This window comes from Passer domesticus, chromosome 14 (genome assembly GCF_036417665.1).
Source record: "Passer domesticus isolate bPasDom1 chromosome 14, bPasDom1.hap1, whole genome shotgun sequence".
NCBI classification, from domain to species: domain Eukaryota; kingdom Metazoa; phylum Chordata; class Aves; order Passeriformes; family Passeridae; genus Passer; species Passer domesticus.
In genome coordinates this window covers 19,035,639-19,054,300 of record NC_087487.1, presented here as the reverse complement: position 1 = coordinate 19,054,300, position 18,662 = coordinate 19,035,639, and the positions used below count along the sequence as shown (strand labels likewise).

At 47.7% G+C, this 18,662-nt stretch overlaps 1 protein-coding gene across 2 annotated transcripts in view; it reads right to left on the bottom strand.

Annotated features, from left to right (window-relative positions):
- Nucleotides 1-18,662, bottom strand: part of SMAD3 (SMAD family member 3) — a 69,813-nt gene that overhangs the window by 11,941 nt on the left and 39,210 nt on the right. The window contains exons 2-5 of one of the 2 annotated variants that reach the window (XM_064389350.1): nucleotides 6,290-6,483; nucleotides 5,174-5,278; nucleotides 4,410-4,484; nucleotides 3,635-3,685 (exon numbers count right to left, since the gene is read on the bottom strand). In XM_064389350.1, the coding sequence (XP_064245420.1) occupies nucleotides 3,635-3,685; nucleotides 4,410-4,484; nucleotides 5,174-5,278; nucleotides 6,290-6,483 (425 nt within the window). Of the gene's footprint in view, nucleotides 1-3,634; nucleotides 3,686-4,409; nucleotides 4,485-5,143; nucleotides 5,279-6,289; nucleotides 6,484-18,662 lie in introns of both variants that reach the window. The other variant, XM_064389349.1, reaches the window with a different exon arrangement.

Genomic DNA, 18,662 nt, shown 5'->3' with positions numbered 1-18,662 from the left:
CTGTAGCCCAGCACAGTTTGGAGAGAGGCCCAGCAAACACCAGCTCTGCCCAGAGCCTCCCAAGGTGAGTGCACCCACCAAAGAAAACAGATCAGTTCCACATGACTGGGCTCTTGCTCCACAGAAAGTGCTTTTCTAATCAAAAGGCTGCTCAGCTCCAGAAAAATCAACTTGTGTTGATCCTTAAGTAATATCCTCAGGTTGGTGTTATTCAAGTTATAAAAACACTGAAACCTCTCCATGGTTTTGTGGTCCTTTCCTTCAGAAACCACCTCCACCTCGCTGGGGCTCAAGGGAACTGTGGATTCCTCACTGAAGGATGTACAGAAATTTTATTTCTGGCTTATCTGCAGCCTGAGGAAAGACATAAACCAACAAATCCTGGTTTGAGGAAAAGCTTGTCTCTAAAAACTGCAACCAAGTTTTTTATGATGCTGCTTTCTCCTGTGATTTGTAGTTTTAAACTTCAGCTTAAGCTGCTGTGGGATGGGCAAGTTCTCTCTTGTGTTAGAGCTGTCCTAAATATTCATTTTCAATTTATGGCTTCAGTGTTTGGGGAAAAGGAAGAGAATGCAGCTCTGCTAAAGCCAAAGAACCCTGTGGGGGTAACACAATCAATAAAACAGGATACATGAAACCCAGCAAAATCCTGCCTGAATCATCTCTGCACAATTTCAGCCTTGACTCAGAAACAGCTCTGCTGTCAGAAGTGTCCTCTGGGCCCTGGGATGGTCCCAGTCCTGCATCCTCTCTGCCAGATCAAAGGCCTGGGGAAAATCTGCTGCCTGCTCTGCTCCCCCTGTGAGCACAGGGAAGTTGTTGCCCCATTTCAGGGAATGTGTCTGATCACAACAGGGCTCACAGCTCACTGAGAGATGTTTCCAACCGTGCCAATCCCAGCGCCCTCCTTGGAAATGAGGATTCCCTTCCCTGTGCAGCCAGGGAAGGCTGGCTGTGCCCTGGGACAGGGGACAGAGGGACGTGGATGTGAGCAAGGGCCATGTGCTCGCTGCTGTGACAGCTCCTTCGTCAAGCCCTTCCGTGGAGCAATCCCTGACAATGGATTTCCTGTGCTCCAGGGATGGCCCCCTCGGAGCAACAATGTGTGTGTGACCACAGGGCTGCTCCCCAGCCAGCCTCCTCTCCCTGACTTCATTCCCAATGCCCACAGAATGCTGGCAGCTCTCCTTTCATTTTGTTTTTAGTATTTCCCTCAGTTTGTGTTTCAGCAATAGGGAAGAGATCCTCATATATCTGTGACTTCCACTTAAAGCTTTTGTTTGACAACTGAAAACTTGACAACTGTAATTTGGAACCAAAACCCAACACTTCCAACTCCAACACAAACTGAAAGGAGAATTAAAAAAAAAAAAAGATCCCAATATGTTACCTTGCAACGCTTTTGTGCCTGGGAATGGAAAGATGAAATTCCCTGAGCTCCTTCCATCCCACGTTTCAGACATGGAAAACCTGCCCTGGCCCTCGAGGTAACCCTGCCCCTGGTGTCACACTTGGTTTGCCTTGTGCTGCTTTATTGCCTCTGGAGCTCCCTGGAATATGGCCATGGGATTTAGGTCCAAAGTTCAGTTTACACAAAGTGAACTGTCTTAGAAGCTGCAGGTAGTTCTGCTCAAATCCACAAAGCAATCCTGGGACATTATTTTCTTCATGGCAAAGCCCCTGCTCTGCTGAAGAGCTGAGAAACTCCCTCCTTGCACACGCTGCTGTGGGGTCTGGATTTCTGTTCCATTTTCTCCACAGATACACACAGAAAGCCTCAATGGACTCCTGCAGAGCAAAGTCCAGCCCTAGACAGTGGAGTTTGCTTATCCAGGAATTACAGGAGTGCTGCAGCAGGTCACCAGCCACCAGCAGCTCCTTCCTGGGCTCTGACCCTCAGGCTGAAGGTCTGATTGCCCTGAGAGCAGCTCCTTGCTGCAGATAAACCATTTACAACACTCATGTGATGACAATTTTGCCCTTGGACACTTTTAAGTGTGGCTCAGCAGCTCTTTCATTTATTATTTCATAGCTTCCTCAAAGGCAAAAAATTTACAATAAAATTAAAAGCAACAAGAAGTTCTTCATTTGTGGAAGCGCCTGCCTGAGAGCAATAAATATGGTTTGCAAGAATTCAAAGGCATTTTTTAATGCTGGCAAATTAAACTGCTTCTCTGCTGTCTGCTCCTCAGACTACAAAGAGACTCCTCGTGCTTTACCAGCTTCACCTGCTCCTTTTTTTGTCCCCAGACAGCAGCTGAGACATCTGATGTGTTACTAACCAGTGTCCCTTCAGGAAGGATCTGGGGGATCTGCTTCCTAGGAACTCCTCTCTGCCTTGTGGAAGGCACATACCACTTGCCAGGTTGAGTTTGTTACATGGAATTGGCTTTTTATTTTTAGGTTTAAAAAAAGAAAAAAAAAGGAAAATTGCAGGAAAAACTGCAAGAAAATCTCATCAGCTCCCAGGCAGCACACTGGGAAAAATGAAATAAAAATGTCTCAGTCATGCATTTTCTTCTTGGGCTGTAGCAGTTAAAGAAATAAAAGTTTTGTGTCACCATGGCAATATTTAAAAAAAAAAGGGAGAAAAAAAAAAGAAATCCTCTGTTCAACAGCCCCAAGATATCCAAAAGTCAGCCAATGACTGACAAATTTTGGAGCAGTGTCAAAGTCCTGCGTGCCAGGATTAAAAGCATATGTAAACTTTATGGCCATGGTTATTCCAGAGGAGTCTCAAGTGGGCTCTGTCTGCTGCCTTAATGAACAGTTGGGGAGCTGATCCTGCAGCCAGGCAGAGCTGGGAGGGATTTTTATGGCACAGCAATTCCAAACAGGGCAGGAGCTCAGATGATGGAGATCAGAATGAAAATAAAGGGTGGAACTTCTGAGGTAAGAGAGGTGCAGAGAGAGCCACAAAAGCTCTCGTGGTGTCTCAGAGGTTCAGCTGCTCTCCCTCCTCCTCAGGGCTCCCTGTTTCTGTCACAGGTGTGGGGTGAGTCAGTGCCAGCCATGGTCTGACAGAGCCCTTGGGGCTGGAATGTGCTCCCTGTGCCCAGATGGAGCTGGGGGGAAAACAACTCCAGACTGCAGAGTTTGGGTGAGGAGAAGCAGCTGGTGTGAGCCAGAGCAGCATCTGTGCTTTGTGCATCTCCCCCAGCACCAGCAGCTCTGGTGCTGCAGGAGTGCTGTCCATGGCCTCTCCATTCCCTGGCATTCCTGCACATTCCCTGCTTATTTGGGCTCTCCAACCCCACACCAACCAGTCTGCTCCACTTCTCTCTGCTCAGTCTCACAGAATCACAGAATTCCAGGATGGGCTGGATTAAAAGGGACCTTAAATCCCATCCAGTTCCATCCCCTGCCTTGGCCAGGGACACCTTCCCCTGTCCCAGGGTGCTCCAGCCTGGCCTTGGACACTGCCAGGGATCCAGGGGCAGCCCCAGCTCCTCTGGGAATTCCATCCCAGCCCTCCCCACCCTCCCAGGAACAATTCCCTGCTCACATCCAATCCAAAGCTGCCCTCTGGCAGTTCAAAACCATTGGAATATTGCAAAAAGTGCATGACTTAAACAGTATCATTCCAATGTCACCCTCTTGACTGTAATGCCAGCTCCCAAGATCATGTGCTTACCCAGGTTGTTGTGTGCTGGAGACATGGGGTTTGGTGATAAGTTTGGAGAACCTGAAAATCAAGATGGGGTAATTATTGCTACGGAATCTGCACCAGGAAAAACATTCACAGGATCTGCAGGGCTGCCCAGGCTTGTTGGAGGGACAGCCCAGTGCTCACTGCAGGCTCATTTCTGACACTGCAGCTTCTCTCATGTTCACTACTCCTTACATATCAACTTGCTGCCCCTTCACAGGGAATTCACTGGAGTTTAACCCTTTAATTTTCCAAACTGAGCAGCACTTGGCTGTTTTGCTTTCAGGTATCATCCTGACAAACCCAGTTAGCTGGGCATTAAAGAGCTCAAGTGTACATTGCCAGACAAAATAAAATTAAAACCATAACACTTTATATCCCAGATCCTGCTGGGTTTGGGACAATGGAGTATTGGATCAGGTTACACAGATCTGACCAAAAAGCTGTCAGAATTTTATCCTCCATCATGTAAATCTGCCACCAATTCTGGGCCTATATTTTCAGTATCTGCACTTGGATGTCCCATGGATGCAGACAGATGTTACAGCCCATTTTTATTTTTCCTTTCACACTGTTCTGAGCTGGTTGCTTTATTTTTTTTTTCTATAATCAGGGAAATCCATGTATGAATTATTTGAACAAAAATTAGGTACCCTCATTCCAAACCTGGCTACTTCTTTTCGTGGCAATGAGAGAAAACCTGGACATTCAACTTCCTTTGGGATACAGCCACTAAATTAAAACCCCAAAGGTGACTCACCTGCATCCATGCTGGGGTTCATCTGGTGGTCACTGGTTTCTCCATCCTCACTCAGATAGCCTGGAGGAGGGGTCTCTGGAGGCACAAAACCATCACACTGTCAGTGCAACTGAAAAGTCTAGACTTTAGGCACCAAAAACATTCACTTTGTCATTCACAAGGAGCTCAAATTCTTTTTTATTACTTTTCTTTCTCAAGCTGCTGGAAGGAGGAGCCAGCACAGCCAGGATGATATCCATATTTGTGAATAACAGGAGGGGGAAAACAAAAAAATCCGGATTTTCAGTCCCATGAAACTTTAAGCCATGGAGGCAGTTTTCTGTCCACATATTTCTCCTCTCCTGGAGTGCAGCTGCATAACTAGTCCATGCAAATAAGGTGTAAATTGCTTGTAAAATAGATACATAAATAGAAAAGCTCAATTCCATCAGAAATTTGGAGAGTTTTACTCAACATGGCTGAATTCCATTCAAATCTCAACCCGGTAAGGGAACATCCAGTTTAGATTTCACAACAAACTGAGGCTGTACCCTGAATGAAGAGGTGAGTTTAAACCCAACAAAACAAAGCCATGAACATGCCGAGTGCCCCCATTCCCAACTCCCAGCTATTTCTGCACTCTGTAGCTCCAGAGGAACGCTGGACAGGCAGATTCCCAGTCTGGGATGCCCAGGCAGGATTCCCTGTGCTCCCTGACCCTTCCCTCTGCTCGCTGGATGGAAGACACAAGGTACCTGGAATGTAGTTGCTCTGGGGCTCGATACCTGCAGGGAAGTTAGTGTTCTCTGGGATGGAGTGGCTGTAGTCATCCAGGGGCGGGAACTCGGCCGGAATCTCCGTGTGCCGAGGCACCAGCACCGGGGGCAGCACTGTGCAACAGTCACAAAGTCAGTGAGTGGAACAGCAGGAAACCAGGAGAAACCAGGCTGGAGTGACAGCTTGAAAGGCAGGGGCCCGTTAAGGGACAGGATTTGAAGTTTGCCTCTGGAATAGCAGCAGCAGGTGAGGATGCTGTTGATTCCCAGCTGGGAATGGGATAGAGCTTCTCTGAGCACATCTGGTCTCTCTGCCCCCTTCCAGCTCTGCCTGAAACACCATTTAAGAGCTGGTGCACCCCATGATTCCCAAGGAATGAGGTTCCCATAGGATGGAGCAGGCAGTGGGATTAGCATAAACATCCTGCCTGGCTCTGCAGATCTGTGCTGACACGCAGCAGAAGCTCCTGCAGCTCCAGATCAAAGTCTCTTCCAGAGGCAGGAGGAGACTCCAGAACAGGAAGCTGGGAGCTGTTCTTAGACCCAGCTCAACAGTTTATCCTTAATTTAACCCCAGCAGTGAGGGATGCACAGAACACTGCTGTGGTTCCTGCTGTGAGTTATGTGCACACAGTGCCACGCTGGGAACCTGCTCACTTGGATTTCATCAATTCCCAACGATATTTTCCCCCTGAGTGCAGGTTCATAAATTATCCTACTCCACAGAGTAAGGGATTATCACCAATAATAGACCCACTGTGCCTGGGAATGCCCTGGGAGCTGCCTCCTGCTGCAGGAGAGGCAGAGGAGGGCAGGGATCTCCTGGCAATGCCATCGGAGATGGCTCCTGCTGCAGGAGAGGCTGGGGAGGGCAGGGATCTCCTGGGAATGCCATTGGAGATGGCTCCTGCTGCAGGAGAGGCAGAGGAGGGCAGGGATCTCCTGGGAATGCCATTGGAGATGGCTCCTGCTGCAGGAGAGGCAGAGGAGGGCAGGGATCTCGTGGCAATGCCATCGGAGATGGCTCCTGCTGCAGGAGAGGCTGGGGAGGGCAGGGATCTCCTGGCAATGCCCTGGAGCTGCCCCCTGCTGCAGGAGAGGCAGAGGGGCAGGGCTGTGGTGTACCTGGGGTCTCCACTCTCTGGTAGTGGTAGGGGTTGACGCAGACCTCGTCCTTCTTCATGTTGAAGGCGAACTCGCACATCTCCATGGCGCGCAGCTCGTGGTGGCTGTGCAGGTCGGGCCAGCGCCACAGGCGGCAGTAGATGACGTGGGGGAGGCCCTTCCTGTGGGACACCTGCAGCCGCCCATCCAGGGACCTGCACAGGGACACAGGGGTGGCTCTAGCCTGGCACGGTCACCAACAAATACCCGGCAGGGTCACCAACACCCAGCGCTGCCAGGCCGCTGCTGGTGCCCATCCTCTGAGGGCAAGGATTTCCCTCCAAAAGCAGTAAGATCCTGGGATCCCAGCCTGGTTTGGGTTGGAAGGGATCTTAAAGGTCATCCAGTGCCACCCCTGCCATGGCAGGGACACCTCCCACTGTGCCAGGCTGCTCCCAAGCCCCAGTGTCCAGCCTGGCCTTGGGCAGTGCCAGGGATCCAGGGGCAGCCACAGCTGCTCTGGGAATTCCAGCCCAGCCCTCCCCACTCTCACAGGGAACAATTCCTCCTCAATATCCCAGCTAACCCCACTCTCTTTCAGTCTGAAGCCATTCCCTGTGTCCTGTCCCTCCATCCCTTGTCCCAAGTCCCTCTTCAGCTCTCCTGGAGCCTAGGCCCTGGATGAAGCATCCTCAACAAATAATATTTGTTTCATACAACAGCTCTGCTCTGGGTTTACTCTTGGATATCTGGATTTTTGAATTTTTTCTTTACTATTCTATGGTCGATTAGGAGGCAGAGACAAAAGCTACAGCCAGTAAGAACAGGACAATTCAGGGGTAGCATGTGTCCTGAACAAGCAGGGTTTGCACAGCTCTCAGCCACCTCTGCTGTGCTTGGAAAGGTGTTACACCTTAAAACGTGTGTTAATAAACCTGGACTTCTAAAACACAGATAGATGAATTTTCATTGTCACAAAATCAATACAGATAGCATTTATGTAAATTTATCTACTATGTCTATATAAAGTTCAGGAACCTTACAAACAACCAAAACTTCCAGTTTCATTTTCCAGTTTGCAGCTTGAAATCAAATATAGAGCTTTTACAACATTGCTTGTTTTTATTTTTACATCTACCCTGTGTCTCCTCCAGCTCATTTTCCACCTAATCCCATCCTCACCCAGAACAGCCTTTTCCTAGCAAACCTTCCCAGGAAGGAGGACAAGAGTCTCCAACTCCTCTCCAGCAGAGGAAAAAGCTGGAGCAGGGTCTCCTCCATCCTGGGTGAATGGGAGCTGCCCCCAAGCACTTCCTTTGAAGTCTAACCCTTCATTTCCCTTGCTTTTCCTAATGACCCAAATGAAGCACTTCAGGGCTTTGGTGAAATGAAATATTGCTCTTTTTTTAATTTGTCAAGGAGAGAGAAAAATAAAGAAAATTGAAATTTTACTCAGAATTATTTCCCCTGGTTCTTTGTGTTGGCAGCCGAGTTAGAAAAACAAAGTGAACCCAAAGCAAAACACACAAACAATTATCCCAAAGAGGCTGGGCTCTTCTTGGCTGCCCTAAGCTTTTCCCAAAAGCTCCTCTGGCAGAGCTTGGTACCACACACACCTTTGCAAACACTGCTACAACAACAGGGAAGGCAAAACACAACTGATTCCTGCCAAACTGGGGAATATTCCAAGGAGAGTGGTTACACCTGAGCTTCTGGGGAAGCTGGGAATTCTGGTGTTGATTTCACTGGAGCCAAGACTGCAGTGATGTGACCTCAAAACTAATCAGGTTGGGAAAACTTTTTAAAAAATACATACAAAAATATTCACTGAATTTAGCAAAAGGAGATGAGACAAGGAAAAAAACAGGAGTGCTTCTCCATCCCCCTCACCTTTGCCTGCTTGGCAGCATTTCTTGCACCCAAGTGAGGAGAAAACAGAAAAAAGAAGACTCAGAGAGACTATTCCAAGTATCCCAGCAGTGGGAAGTGTTATTGCTGCTCCCAGTCTCCAGCAGCATGTGGACATTGTGGATTTGGGCTGGGGAGCTGAGGTGGGGCATTAACACAAAACGTGTTTGACTTTGGGGTTATTTCCAAGGATGGGGCTCTCCCTGCATTCCCCAACACCAATCAGCTGGAGGGGAAAGGGCTCTTCCTGCCCCCAAGCCAGGCTCTGCCCACAGCACAGAGAGAGATGGAATTCCCTGCACTCTTATCTGAAGAGACTTTTTACAATGACAGAGCCATCTGGTTTATTTTCCAACCCAGCAACCTCCCCCTCTCCCCTCCATAAGAGATAAGGTGAAAGGAATGCTATTTCCCCAAAGCCCTGCGGGTTCCTTGGGTTTTTCTGGTTGGGAAATCTCTCCTCAGGCTCCCCACAGAGGCACTTGGGACAAAACAGCATCATCTGCACTTGGGAACATGGCTGGGGAACAGGGCAGCTCCACTTCCTCCTGCTGTCCTGCCCCAGCCCTCCAGGAGCATTTTCCTCAGCCCTCAAGGAGCATTTCCTCCCAAGGAGCAACTCCTGGTGTGGCTGAGGTGGGGCAGGAGATGAGAGGAGCCAGTACTGCTCTGCCATGGGGTGTCCCCAGCAGTGTCCCATGTGCAGAACCATCCCATAGTGATCTCCAGGGCACACACAACTCCTTGGTCCTGCTCTGAAGCACAGGCTGATCCCAAGGGCTGATCCCAAGGGCTGATCCCAAGGGCTGATCCCAAAGCATCCCAGAGCTCAGCACACCCAGGGTTCATTACAATCAGCAGAATCTCACCCAAATTTCCCTCGTTCCTCCCTTTTACCTTCCTCAACCAGCCTGGGCTGAGCAGCTCCCCCTGCACAACTGCCTTGGTACATTTATTATTCCGTGCTATTTAACAGGATTGCTTTGGAAATTACTGACATTTTTTACCCCAAATTTAGCACTGGATTTTTCTCTAAAAACCAGCATAATTTATGCTTTGTCATCCAAGTATTCCTACACTGCATGGAGTCCTTGAGAACCAGGAATCCCTCAGGCTGAGCACCTTTAGGATGGATCCATCCTTAAAAACCAGTTCCTAGGGAAATTTACCACACCAAGCTGCCTCTCCAAGGCCAAAAGCTGCTCAAAGAGCAAAGGGCAACAGTGAGGCTTTAATGGCAAAACCAGGGAGGGAAGGGAGAAAAATGACAGCAACATTGAAGCTTTATTTTTAAACAATCTGTCTGATTTAAACAGGAGAACATTGCACAACCTGAATTTGATTTCCAGGCCTGATTGGGGTTTTTTTTTCTGCTTGTTTGGGGTTTGTTGTTGTTGGGGTTTTTCTGTTGGGTTTGTTTTGTGGTTGCTTTTTTTAACTGTATTTAATTTGTAAGATCCTGGATTGCGAAAGACAAAAAACCCACCCCACGTTCTGAAAGATTTTGGTTATTTTATTTGTTCCTCTTTGAGCATTTTGCAGCTACCTTTAGATGGATACTGAAACTCTTCCTTGCAACCATCTTGCTTAAAAAGCAAAGCTGAAATCAGGGATGCAAAAACTAGGAGTGCAAATTAAGGAAAGTGATCTAAGCAATCAAATAGTTTTACCCAGGTTGGAAAAATTCAGATTTAGAGATCCAATCCCTTCCCCATCAGTTTTATATCCATGTCATTAATCTTGCAAGAGAGCAAAATGCCTAAAAAATTCAAGTATCCAGGAACACCAACGTGTGCAAAAAAGTAAAGAAGGAAAAAAAGAAAAACCATCAGGAAGAAAAAGTGAAATTATTCCCGTTAAAAACCCCGAGCAGGAGCTGGTTGTTAAACCCACGACTAATAAGTTGCCATTGCTCTAAACTCACCCAGAACTGTGGGCACAGGCTGTGATTTTCCCTGAACATGATAAGCAGTTCCTTACTGGCCCTGCACCTGGGCTGCAGCAGGGACATGGGCATTTATTGCTGTACAGAATCTGGCTGTTGTGTGCAGAGCTCTGTAACATCCACAGGGCTTCACTGAGCACTTGGAGAAAATCTCAACTTGCCCTCAACAGCGGCCAAATCAACCAGAGGGAATAGAAAAATGACCCACGCAGCACATTTGTAACCCAAAGGTGATCCTTGGCCACCTCCTTCCCCTCAATTTGCTCTGAATTTTCCAATTTCTGGGGCACTTTTAACAGTCTGTCATTCAAGGTCTGGAAAAAGAAGTTCCTGTGTCAAGCTGAGGTTTGCAATGTGCTGCCAGAGAGGAAGCTAATAATTAACATTCCCGTTTAAAATTTATAGAAGATTAAAATAATTAATAAATGTAATTTTCAACATATGTCTATGGAGAGGGGAAGTTTTTATAACGTCGAAATGAATGGAGCTAAAGGATTTCCCAAAGCAAAAGAAAAGTTTGTGGCAAAGGCAGGACCAGGAGAGAAGAATTAATCTCTCCCTCAGTACTCTCAATGATCTCCCCTATTTTGTGCTGGGAACTCTCTCATCTGGTTCTTTCTTCCCACTAAAATCTTATTTTGGATTTGGAAGGAAACCACACATCCTTCACAAAACAACCCAGAGCATCAGGTAAAGAAAAATTCCTGGTTTTTTCTGGTGCTGCAGAATTCCTCTGCTCAAGTCTTGTTTGTTCTGGGTTTGCAAAGGAGCAAAATAGCAAAAATTACCAAAATCTCTTGTGTAAATGGTTTTTTACCTGCCCATTTCCATCCCAGTCTTGCAGCCTCCCCTTCCCCCTCTCCAGAGCTGCAGAACTCCAGCCCTGGGAGTTGATGTCAGGATCAGATTATGACAGCATGAGTCATTTATTAAGATTCCAGTAAGCTCTTTAGCAGGTGCCTTGAGACCGTATTTTTCAGAGTCTAATTTCACATTCAGACATAAGTACATTTTATTGGTTTACCATAAACTCTCTGCCCATTGTTGCTGCTCCACAGAGCCTTGTCCCCCTTCCACTCTCAGTTTAATTCAGATTTTTTGAAGCTATGGAGAGATCTCATTTTCTCATGTATCACCAACTATTTTTTCTCCTGTATTTTTCACTGATCTCTGTTATTTACACCCTGTCTGTTTCTGCCCCAGCTACAGGGTATTGGTTGGTGGCTACCAAACCCAGCTCCCTCTCCTCTATTTTTAGCCATTTTGTAATTTTATGCCCCTCTATTTCTTTCAGCTCCTCCTTTTCCTGATAGCCAGGAGCACAGCAAAAATAAGATACCCCAGAAACCCAAGCACACACCCTCCTACCTCAGAAAGGACAGAATACATCTTAATGCTTAATTAAGGCTTAATCAAACCCACTTCCAAACTTTCTAATATACACTGCAATATTTCTGCCTTTTCTCCATAGAAAATAAAGGGTGGAAGTGGAATTTGAGGCTGAGTTTCTGAAGGTATTGCATCCCTGGTACCTCTAAATGTGACACCCAGTTTTTCTAAGCAGTCCTGGTCCTTTTATTGATTTCAGCAAAGTTTATTGGCCCAAATCTGTGTCAGGCTCACTGAAATTTATTCGTGCTTGAGCCTTAAGGGTGCAGGGAGTGGGCCCAGGAGAGGTTTCTGAACGTGCCTTTTTGAAAAGTCATTTATCAGAGCTCGTCATTCCTTCCCAGAATCCCGTATTTAACTCCAGAGCTGAAATCCAAAACCCAGCACACTTTCATCCAAGCAAAGCAGCAACTTCCCCTCTCCCAGGGGACTCCAGGCATCCTGGTGGGGCCGTGGGCTTGGATGGGCAGGGCACTCTCAGGAGGAGAAAAGGGATGGATGGAAATGCCAAGGAAATTCAGGTCATCTTCTACAACCCAGAGTGCATCCAAAACAAAAGCATTTCAAGGGAGACTGAATTACTGGAGCACATGGCAATCAGAAAGAAGAAGAAGGCAAAAAAAGCTGCTGTAAAACTCAGTTATTCTGTCAGCCTCCATGGTACTTACACTGATTTACATTTAATATCCAGTTTCTATGTGCATCTTCTTGATGCTGCAGGGAAAAAACTGCTCCTATTTTCACTGAAATCAGGAGTTCTGCAAATCAGCATCAGCTGTTGATATAACCCAGATACACCAGAGCAAGAGAACCCAGGGAAGAAAGGAGAAAGCAACTTGTGCTGCACAGTGCTTGGACAGAAGCCTCACACCAAGAACTGCTGCCCCAAATATGTGTGTGCTAACAAAGGCAAAAGGGATTATCTGGGGGAGGGTGGAAAAATGACAGTTTTAAGACCTTGGCCTCCCCTTCACAATATATCCAATTCCCAGTGCCTTCAACAGAACCTTCGTATAAATACCAGAGTCGGAACTGGCTCCTCAGACAAATGTTTGTGCATTCTATCAAGTTGGGACAAAGCCAACATTTCTTATGGAAACATTTCTGGTGGTCCTGGACAAAGAACATGTTTACTTTATAGCAGATATAGCTAAAAATACATTGTGCTCCAGCCTCCAATTATCTTGTTTGGAATAGTTTGAGGCTACTCGAGCTTCGTTGCTGTTATTTTCTTTATTATACAGTGAAAATGTTGCTGCTTTTCCTGTAATTTGAAAAGCAGCTATTTGCAGGTTTGCCCATCTGTGTTTGGACCTCCCCCGCACGGATAATGAGATCCAGGGTGAAATTTTCCAGAGTGCCCATCTCCCATTTTCAAAAGCAACTTAAGGCAGAGATCAATGCTCTGCTGGAATTACAGAGGCCTTTCAAGTCTTCCCCTAATCCCACTGGCTCTGTGCTCTATTGCTTTTCAAGCTGGGTTAGCAGGACTCACATATGTAATTATTTGCACAACCAGTAGCAATTAACAGCACACCACAAACAAGGGGACCTGGTCCCACAGACTTCCTCCGGCCTCCTCCCCAGGGATGTCCTTTGGGATCCATCCCACACGTGAGGGGATCTGGTCTCCTCTAAATAAAACCCAGCTTGCTTACAAAAACCTTCTTGGGTTCCTTAGAGCCTCTCCCCTTTTCCCAAGGAATTATTTACCCACCTCTGTATTCCAAAGGAGCTTTCCCAGCTCCAGTGAATCAGTTGTGGGTGAATCACTTCCCATGTGCTTCATCCCAGAGCAATTCCCACAGGCTTCCCCCTAATCCCGATGACACAGAGCGACCCAAACAAACCCCGGAGTTTCCACCAGGAGTTAACTCAAGGTGTGTGCTGAGGTGAAAAGGGTACTGGAAGCAGGCTCTGTTGATTTTACAACTCTGAGTTGCTCTGTTGTGAGTCACCAGCAATGCAGGAGCAATCCAGCCCCAAAAGGCAGCCCAAAAGAAAGGGATGTCTTTGGGGAGTGCTGCAGATTTCAGATGGAGCAGCTCATGAAAAGCTCACAGCAGTTAATATCGAACAGTCTCTTCTGTCTGTAATTACCAGTGAAATCAGTGTTGGCTGTGTTTGGAGGAAGCACTTTGGAAACTCCTCTGTCTCATAATCAGCTTTTACAGCACCTCAGAGGAGGCTGAGGGCAGGCAGGAGGTGCTGCTGCTTTTGGGGTTATTAGTCTCATCTATTCTTACAATAAGAAAAAAGGGTTCTTTGGACCAGAGAGGTGGAAGAAGAAGCTGAAATATTTTTCCCCCACCTCAAACTCTCAGCAGCAAAAAGGAAGCTGTGTATGGGGCCTACCTGAAAAGCTCCTTTCTTCCTGTGACTCTCCAGAGCAGGGCAAGGGTTGTTTTCCCTCCAGAAGTTACTCCCTCAGCCACCTCCTCCAGCCAAGATAATTATCTTATTCATGGAAGCCAAATTCTGCCTCCCTAAATTACAGATTATGTTTTAAAAAAACTGAAAAACTTTGAGAAAAGGAGGGGGAAGAGTATCTTATCTTCCCCATGCTGCGGGACACAAGGAATTCTCTGCTCACCAGAAATGTGATTTTTGCACGGTGCTGCTGTCTGTTTGCACCACTTCCCTCTGTCCTTCACTCTGCCCTGCCCTGGTGCTCCTGGAGCGAGGATGTCTAACTCCAAAGCCGAGCTGTGACTAATGCAGGATGTGTGGGAGAGCAGCTCCATGAATAAGAGCTCTGCACAGCACCAGGATCACGCTAAGTCACTCTTATCACCCAAACAGGATCTCCAGCCTGTGTGAGCACAGGGCCCTTCCTGCCAGGCTTTCAGCATTGCTACTGCTGCGTGGAAATCCAGCTGGGGTGACACAAAATGCACCAGGAAAAAGCAAGTGGCTAAAATCAACATAAACAAATGCCTTATTTTCATGTAAATGTCAGTAGTAATAAAAGCTTGAGGCAAGAAGTGATTAAAGAACAGTCCAGAAAAAACCCCAGCGTGAAAACAGGTCACCTTTCAACCACCACAGGACGCAGAACTGTTCCCAAATGAGATGTTTTTCAAAAGTTTTCCATGAGGTGTCCATTGCGAACAGCTGAAAATATCAACTGCATCCAAACTCACATTTAAGGAACAGAGAGCCATTTCAGGTACCTTTCCTGCAGCCAGCTCCCCCTTCCCCCTTCCAAACTCCAAAGAATATTTGATATTCACGTCCAGGGAACCTCACTGGATAAATGCTTAAACATTGAGCTTAAACCAGATCTGGAGCTTGCCAAGGAGAGGGAATGAGGAGGGAAGCAGACTCACAGGTAAATATTAGTTTGTACTTGAAAAAGCCAGAGCACATTTTAAAGCTGCTTTTGATTTTCATGCCAACCCCTGTCAACCACTGGAAGGCCAAGGTGACACGGGGGGACAAGCAGCTGGCAGCTGCTCTGGGGGGACAGTGACACAGCCAGGCAGATGATGGAAAACAGCCAGCAGAATTCCAGAAAGAAGGGATGTTTTTCTTCCTCATTTCCTTTCTGGCCCCTCTTGGCTGGTGCCAGGCACACAGAGCTGGGCTGGGCTGGGCTGTGCAGGGGCTTCTGGCACTCCCCAAAGGGGCAGGGAATGCTGTTTGGGAATGCTGTCCTCTCTGCCCCACACAGCCCTCACACCTTCCTGGGCAATAATGGCACAGATAAAATCTGGGAGTTCTTTGGAGAGATCCCTCCTGTCCTGCAGCAGCCCAACACCCTCTGCTGTGCTCTGAATGGGAATCCAGAGAAAACAAAACAATTCCCAGTTCTTTCAAACCCTTCAGTGTTCTACAAGTGCACAAATAGCTCTGTCCCTGTCTGTGGTGCAGCCAGGATGAGAGGGACACCAAAAGCCTGAGTGGCAGCCAACACCAACACCCCAGCACTTTGATGGCACCATGAGACCACCACGGCTCGCTCCAAATCAAAGCTCTGGGGGAACTTCTGAGCAAGCCATAATCACTGTGCAGATGAAATGCAGACAGGAGACCCAGGAACACCACCCAGCTCCTCCAAACCAACACGATGAGGCACAGAGGGGTAAGGCTCAATTATGGCCTTTTTCTGTCTCCTCTGGAGCACCAAATGCACTTGCTGGGTGCCTGGGTCAGCAGTGACTCAGAGGACAGAGGGCTTTCCATTGAATCATCCACATGGTTTTAAGCACCTCCAGGTTCTGTTGATGGGAGATGTCTCACTACCTACACCTTCCCTAAACACTGCCCGGGCTGTCCAGGGCAGGAGGGTGAGGACACAGCACAGAGCAAGGGTGAAAAGAGCAGGAATGCTCTGGGAATAGCTGGATGCTACAAAGAGGAATAATGGCAAACACAGATACAGCAGCACTGCTCACTCCCACAGCATGTGAGCATGGACAGAAACTACACAAAGATAGGAAAACAATGGGAGAAGTCACAAATATTTGACTTCACAAGTCAAGACAGTTTTCTTTCCCCTCCCCTCGTGACTAAGCCTTTGGTCCACACACCCACTCCATCCTCAAAAAAACAACTCCGTGAAACAAATGTGATTGCTCTAAAATACACAGAGGCAGTGACCAAGCACCCTCCCCCTCACAGCACTCAGCCTATTTACTGAGAGTCTGCTCTGTTTGTAACAGGATCCAACTCCCCCTCTCAATGAGACATTAAACACCAGCAAGTCCAACTCCTTATCCCATTCCCAAACCTCCAACCCTGCAGACATCCTTCTCCCAGATGAACTTGCTGCAATCACTCCGAGCTGCTGCCAGGGGAAGGACACTGCAGCGTCCTGCAGCCAGCTGAGCCCAAACCAGCACTCAAATCCATGCCAAGGGCTGTGCCAGGGGCTGTCCCCCAGCACGGGCAGCTCCATGCTCTGCATTCCAACACCCCTGTGCTGTTCCTTAACAGGTTAAACTGGCAGAGGGGAGATTTGGATTTGACATAAGGAAGGAAGGAATTCCTGCCTGTCAGGGTGGGCTGGGGCTGTCCCTGGATCCCTGGCAGTGCCCAAGGCCAGCCTGGACAGGGCTGGAGCAGACTGTGATAGGGGAAGGTGTCCCTGCCATGGCAGGGGTGGAATGGGGTGGGATTTAAGATCCCTTCCCATTCAAACCTTCCTGTTATTCTCTGATTCTGCACCTCACCTGTGCTGTGTCTCTCTGTGCTGCCCCAGCAGTGCTGGGGATGGCAAAGCCACTGCCTGCACCTGCAGCAGAACCCCCAGGCTCAGCCCCATCCTGGCACAGACCTGCTGCACCAAACCTTACTCTGAAACTACTCACCACCCAGACCCCCTGCTACAGACCACCCCTAGTGGCCTTCCCAGCCATTTATTGTTTGATACATTTTCTTATACAAAAGTTAAAGAAAAAAAAAAAACACCAAAAATCCAAACCTCTGAAGCAAGTGAAGACCTACCCCTTCTTTGTCCTTTTAGCAATCAAAACAATTTGCCTGTCCTTATGTCATCCCAAGTAATCTCTTCCTCCTCTCTGGCACATCAGATAAAGATCTTGTTCCTCCAACCCATCAGAAAACACAGCTGCTAAAATTATCACTGTGACCCATCAATCACCCTCCTCTCTCACATTGTCCCATATCTTCTCAGAGGTATGAAGTTCAAACCCTTGTCCTCAAGGCACTCCAGCCCTCTTTTATACCACACTTGAGAGCTCATACCAACAGCAGCTTGTCCCAAACTCCATGTCCAGACTGGACATCCTCCACATGCTTTCCTTTGCCTTCTCCTCCCCTCCCACCTGGGCCCCTCTCCCTGCTTTTGGCAGCTTTCAGCATGACAGTGGTGCAGAAATTCCTTCCAGCCCTGAAGAGATGGAAGGATGATCCTTCACCATCTCGTTTCCTTGGGAAGGCTGATTAAACTGAGAGCACCAACCAGGATCAACACGATGCAAGCAGACAAAAAGGTTTGCAGGGAGCAGAAAGTGCAAAATTATTGAAGTAATTAATACAGCCCGTGGTTACAGTTTTCCCTGGATATTCCCAGGAGTGCTGCCTTGCATCTCTGAGCCTGCCAGCTCCTCAGTACAGGGACAGCCTGTATTTTTCCCCCTCTTCTAAAGCAATAAGCACGTTCTTGGCAGCTAAATTATTAATAAGGAACAAATGGTAATTGATTTATAGATGAGCCTGAAAAAAAGGATTTATCTTCTTCAGTCTTTTAAGTCACCATGCCCACATGGCTTTGTGCTGGTTCTATCCCCCCAAAATGTCCCACCCAGACCTGTAATGCAGCACATCCAGCTCCAAATGATCTGTGGTTATGTGACCCCTTCACCTCTCTTGTATCTGACCACTGACCAGATATTGCAAAACAGAAACAAAGTGCTCATTGTTCCTCCTGTCTCCCTGTCTTCTCAGCCAGCAAGGAAAAGCTTAACTGGATTAGTTCTTAAGATTTTATTTTTATCCATTGTGAGCTTGTGAGAAAAAAAAAATACTCATGGAAAAGATGAGTTTTGAATTCAGGCTTTGAATATGCTGAGCTTGGGGAATTAGCTCTCAGTGCTGGTGGAAAGTTCCACAGTTCTGGCCCAGGACTTCACACCAGAAGTCTCCATCCTGCTCCTCAGAGCACGGCTTTCCCACATTCCAGCTGCAGCACTTGCACCAGCAGCCTGCACTCCCGTTCTGCTGCCTGACCTGGGGATCTCCGGGAAGGTCTTCCCCCTGCAGGGATCTGGAGAGGCAGGAGGGAGGAGAGCAGCTCCTCCTCGGGCTGCTCTGTTTGTTGTAATTACACACACCCTCCCCTGCTTTCACAGCATTCCCCACAACTTGTTTGGCACCCGGGACTGAGCAGCAGCCAGCCTGCCACAAACTCAACCTTTCTGAGGCAGAGCCGTGGCTTTACTGAAAGCAACCCAAAGTTTGTTTCTAGAAACATTATGGAGATGACATGCAAAACACACAGCACTGCTGCTGAAAGGCTGGCTGAATCCCAAACAATGGGAGCTCTTCCATGAGGCAAAAACAGACCTTCAAAGGCTTGTGGGCAAATACACTGTCACTGAATATTTTGTCATGGAAGCAAGAGCCTAAAAATACACCAGGAGCAGATAATGCAGTGAGACAGCGCGGCGCACATCCTGCCTGTGCTCT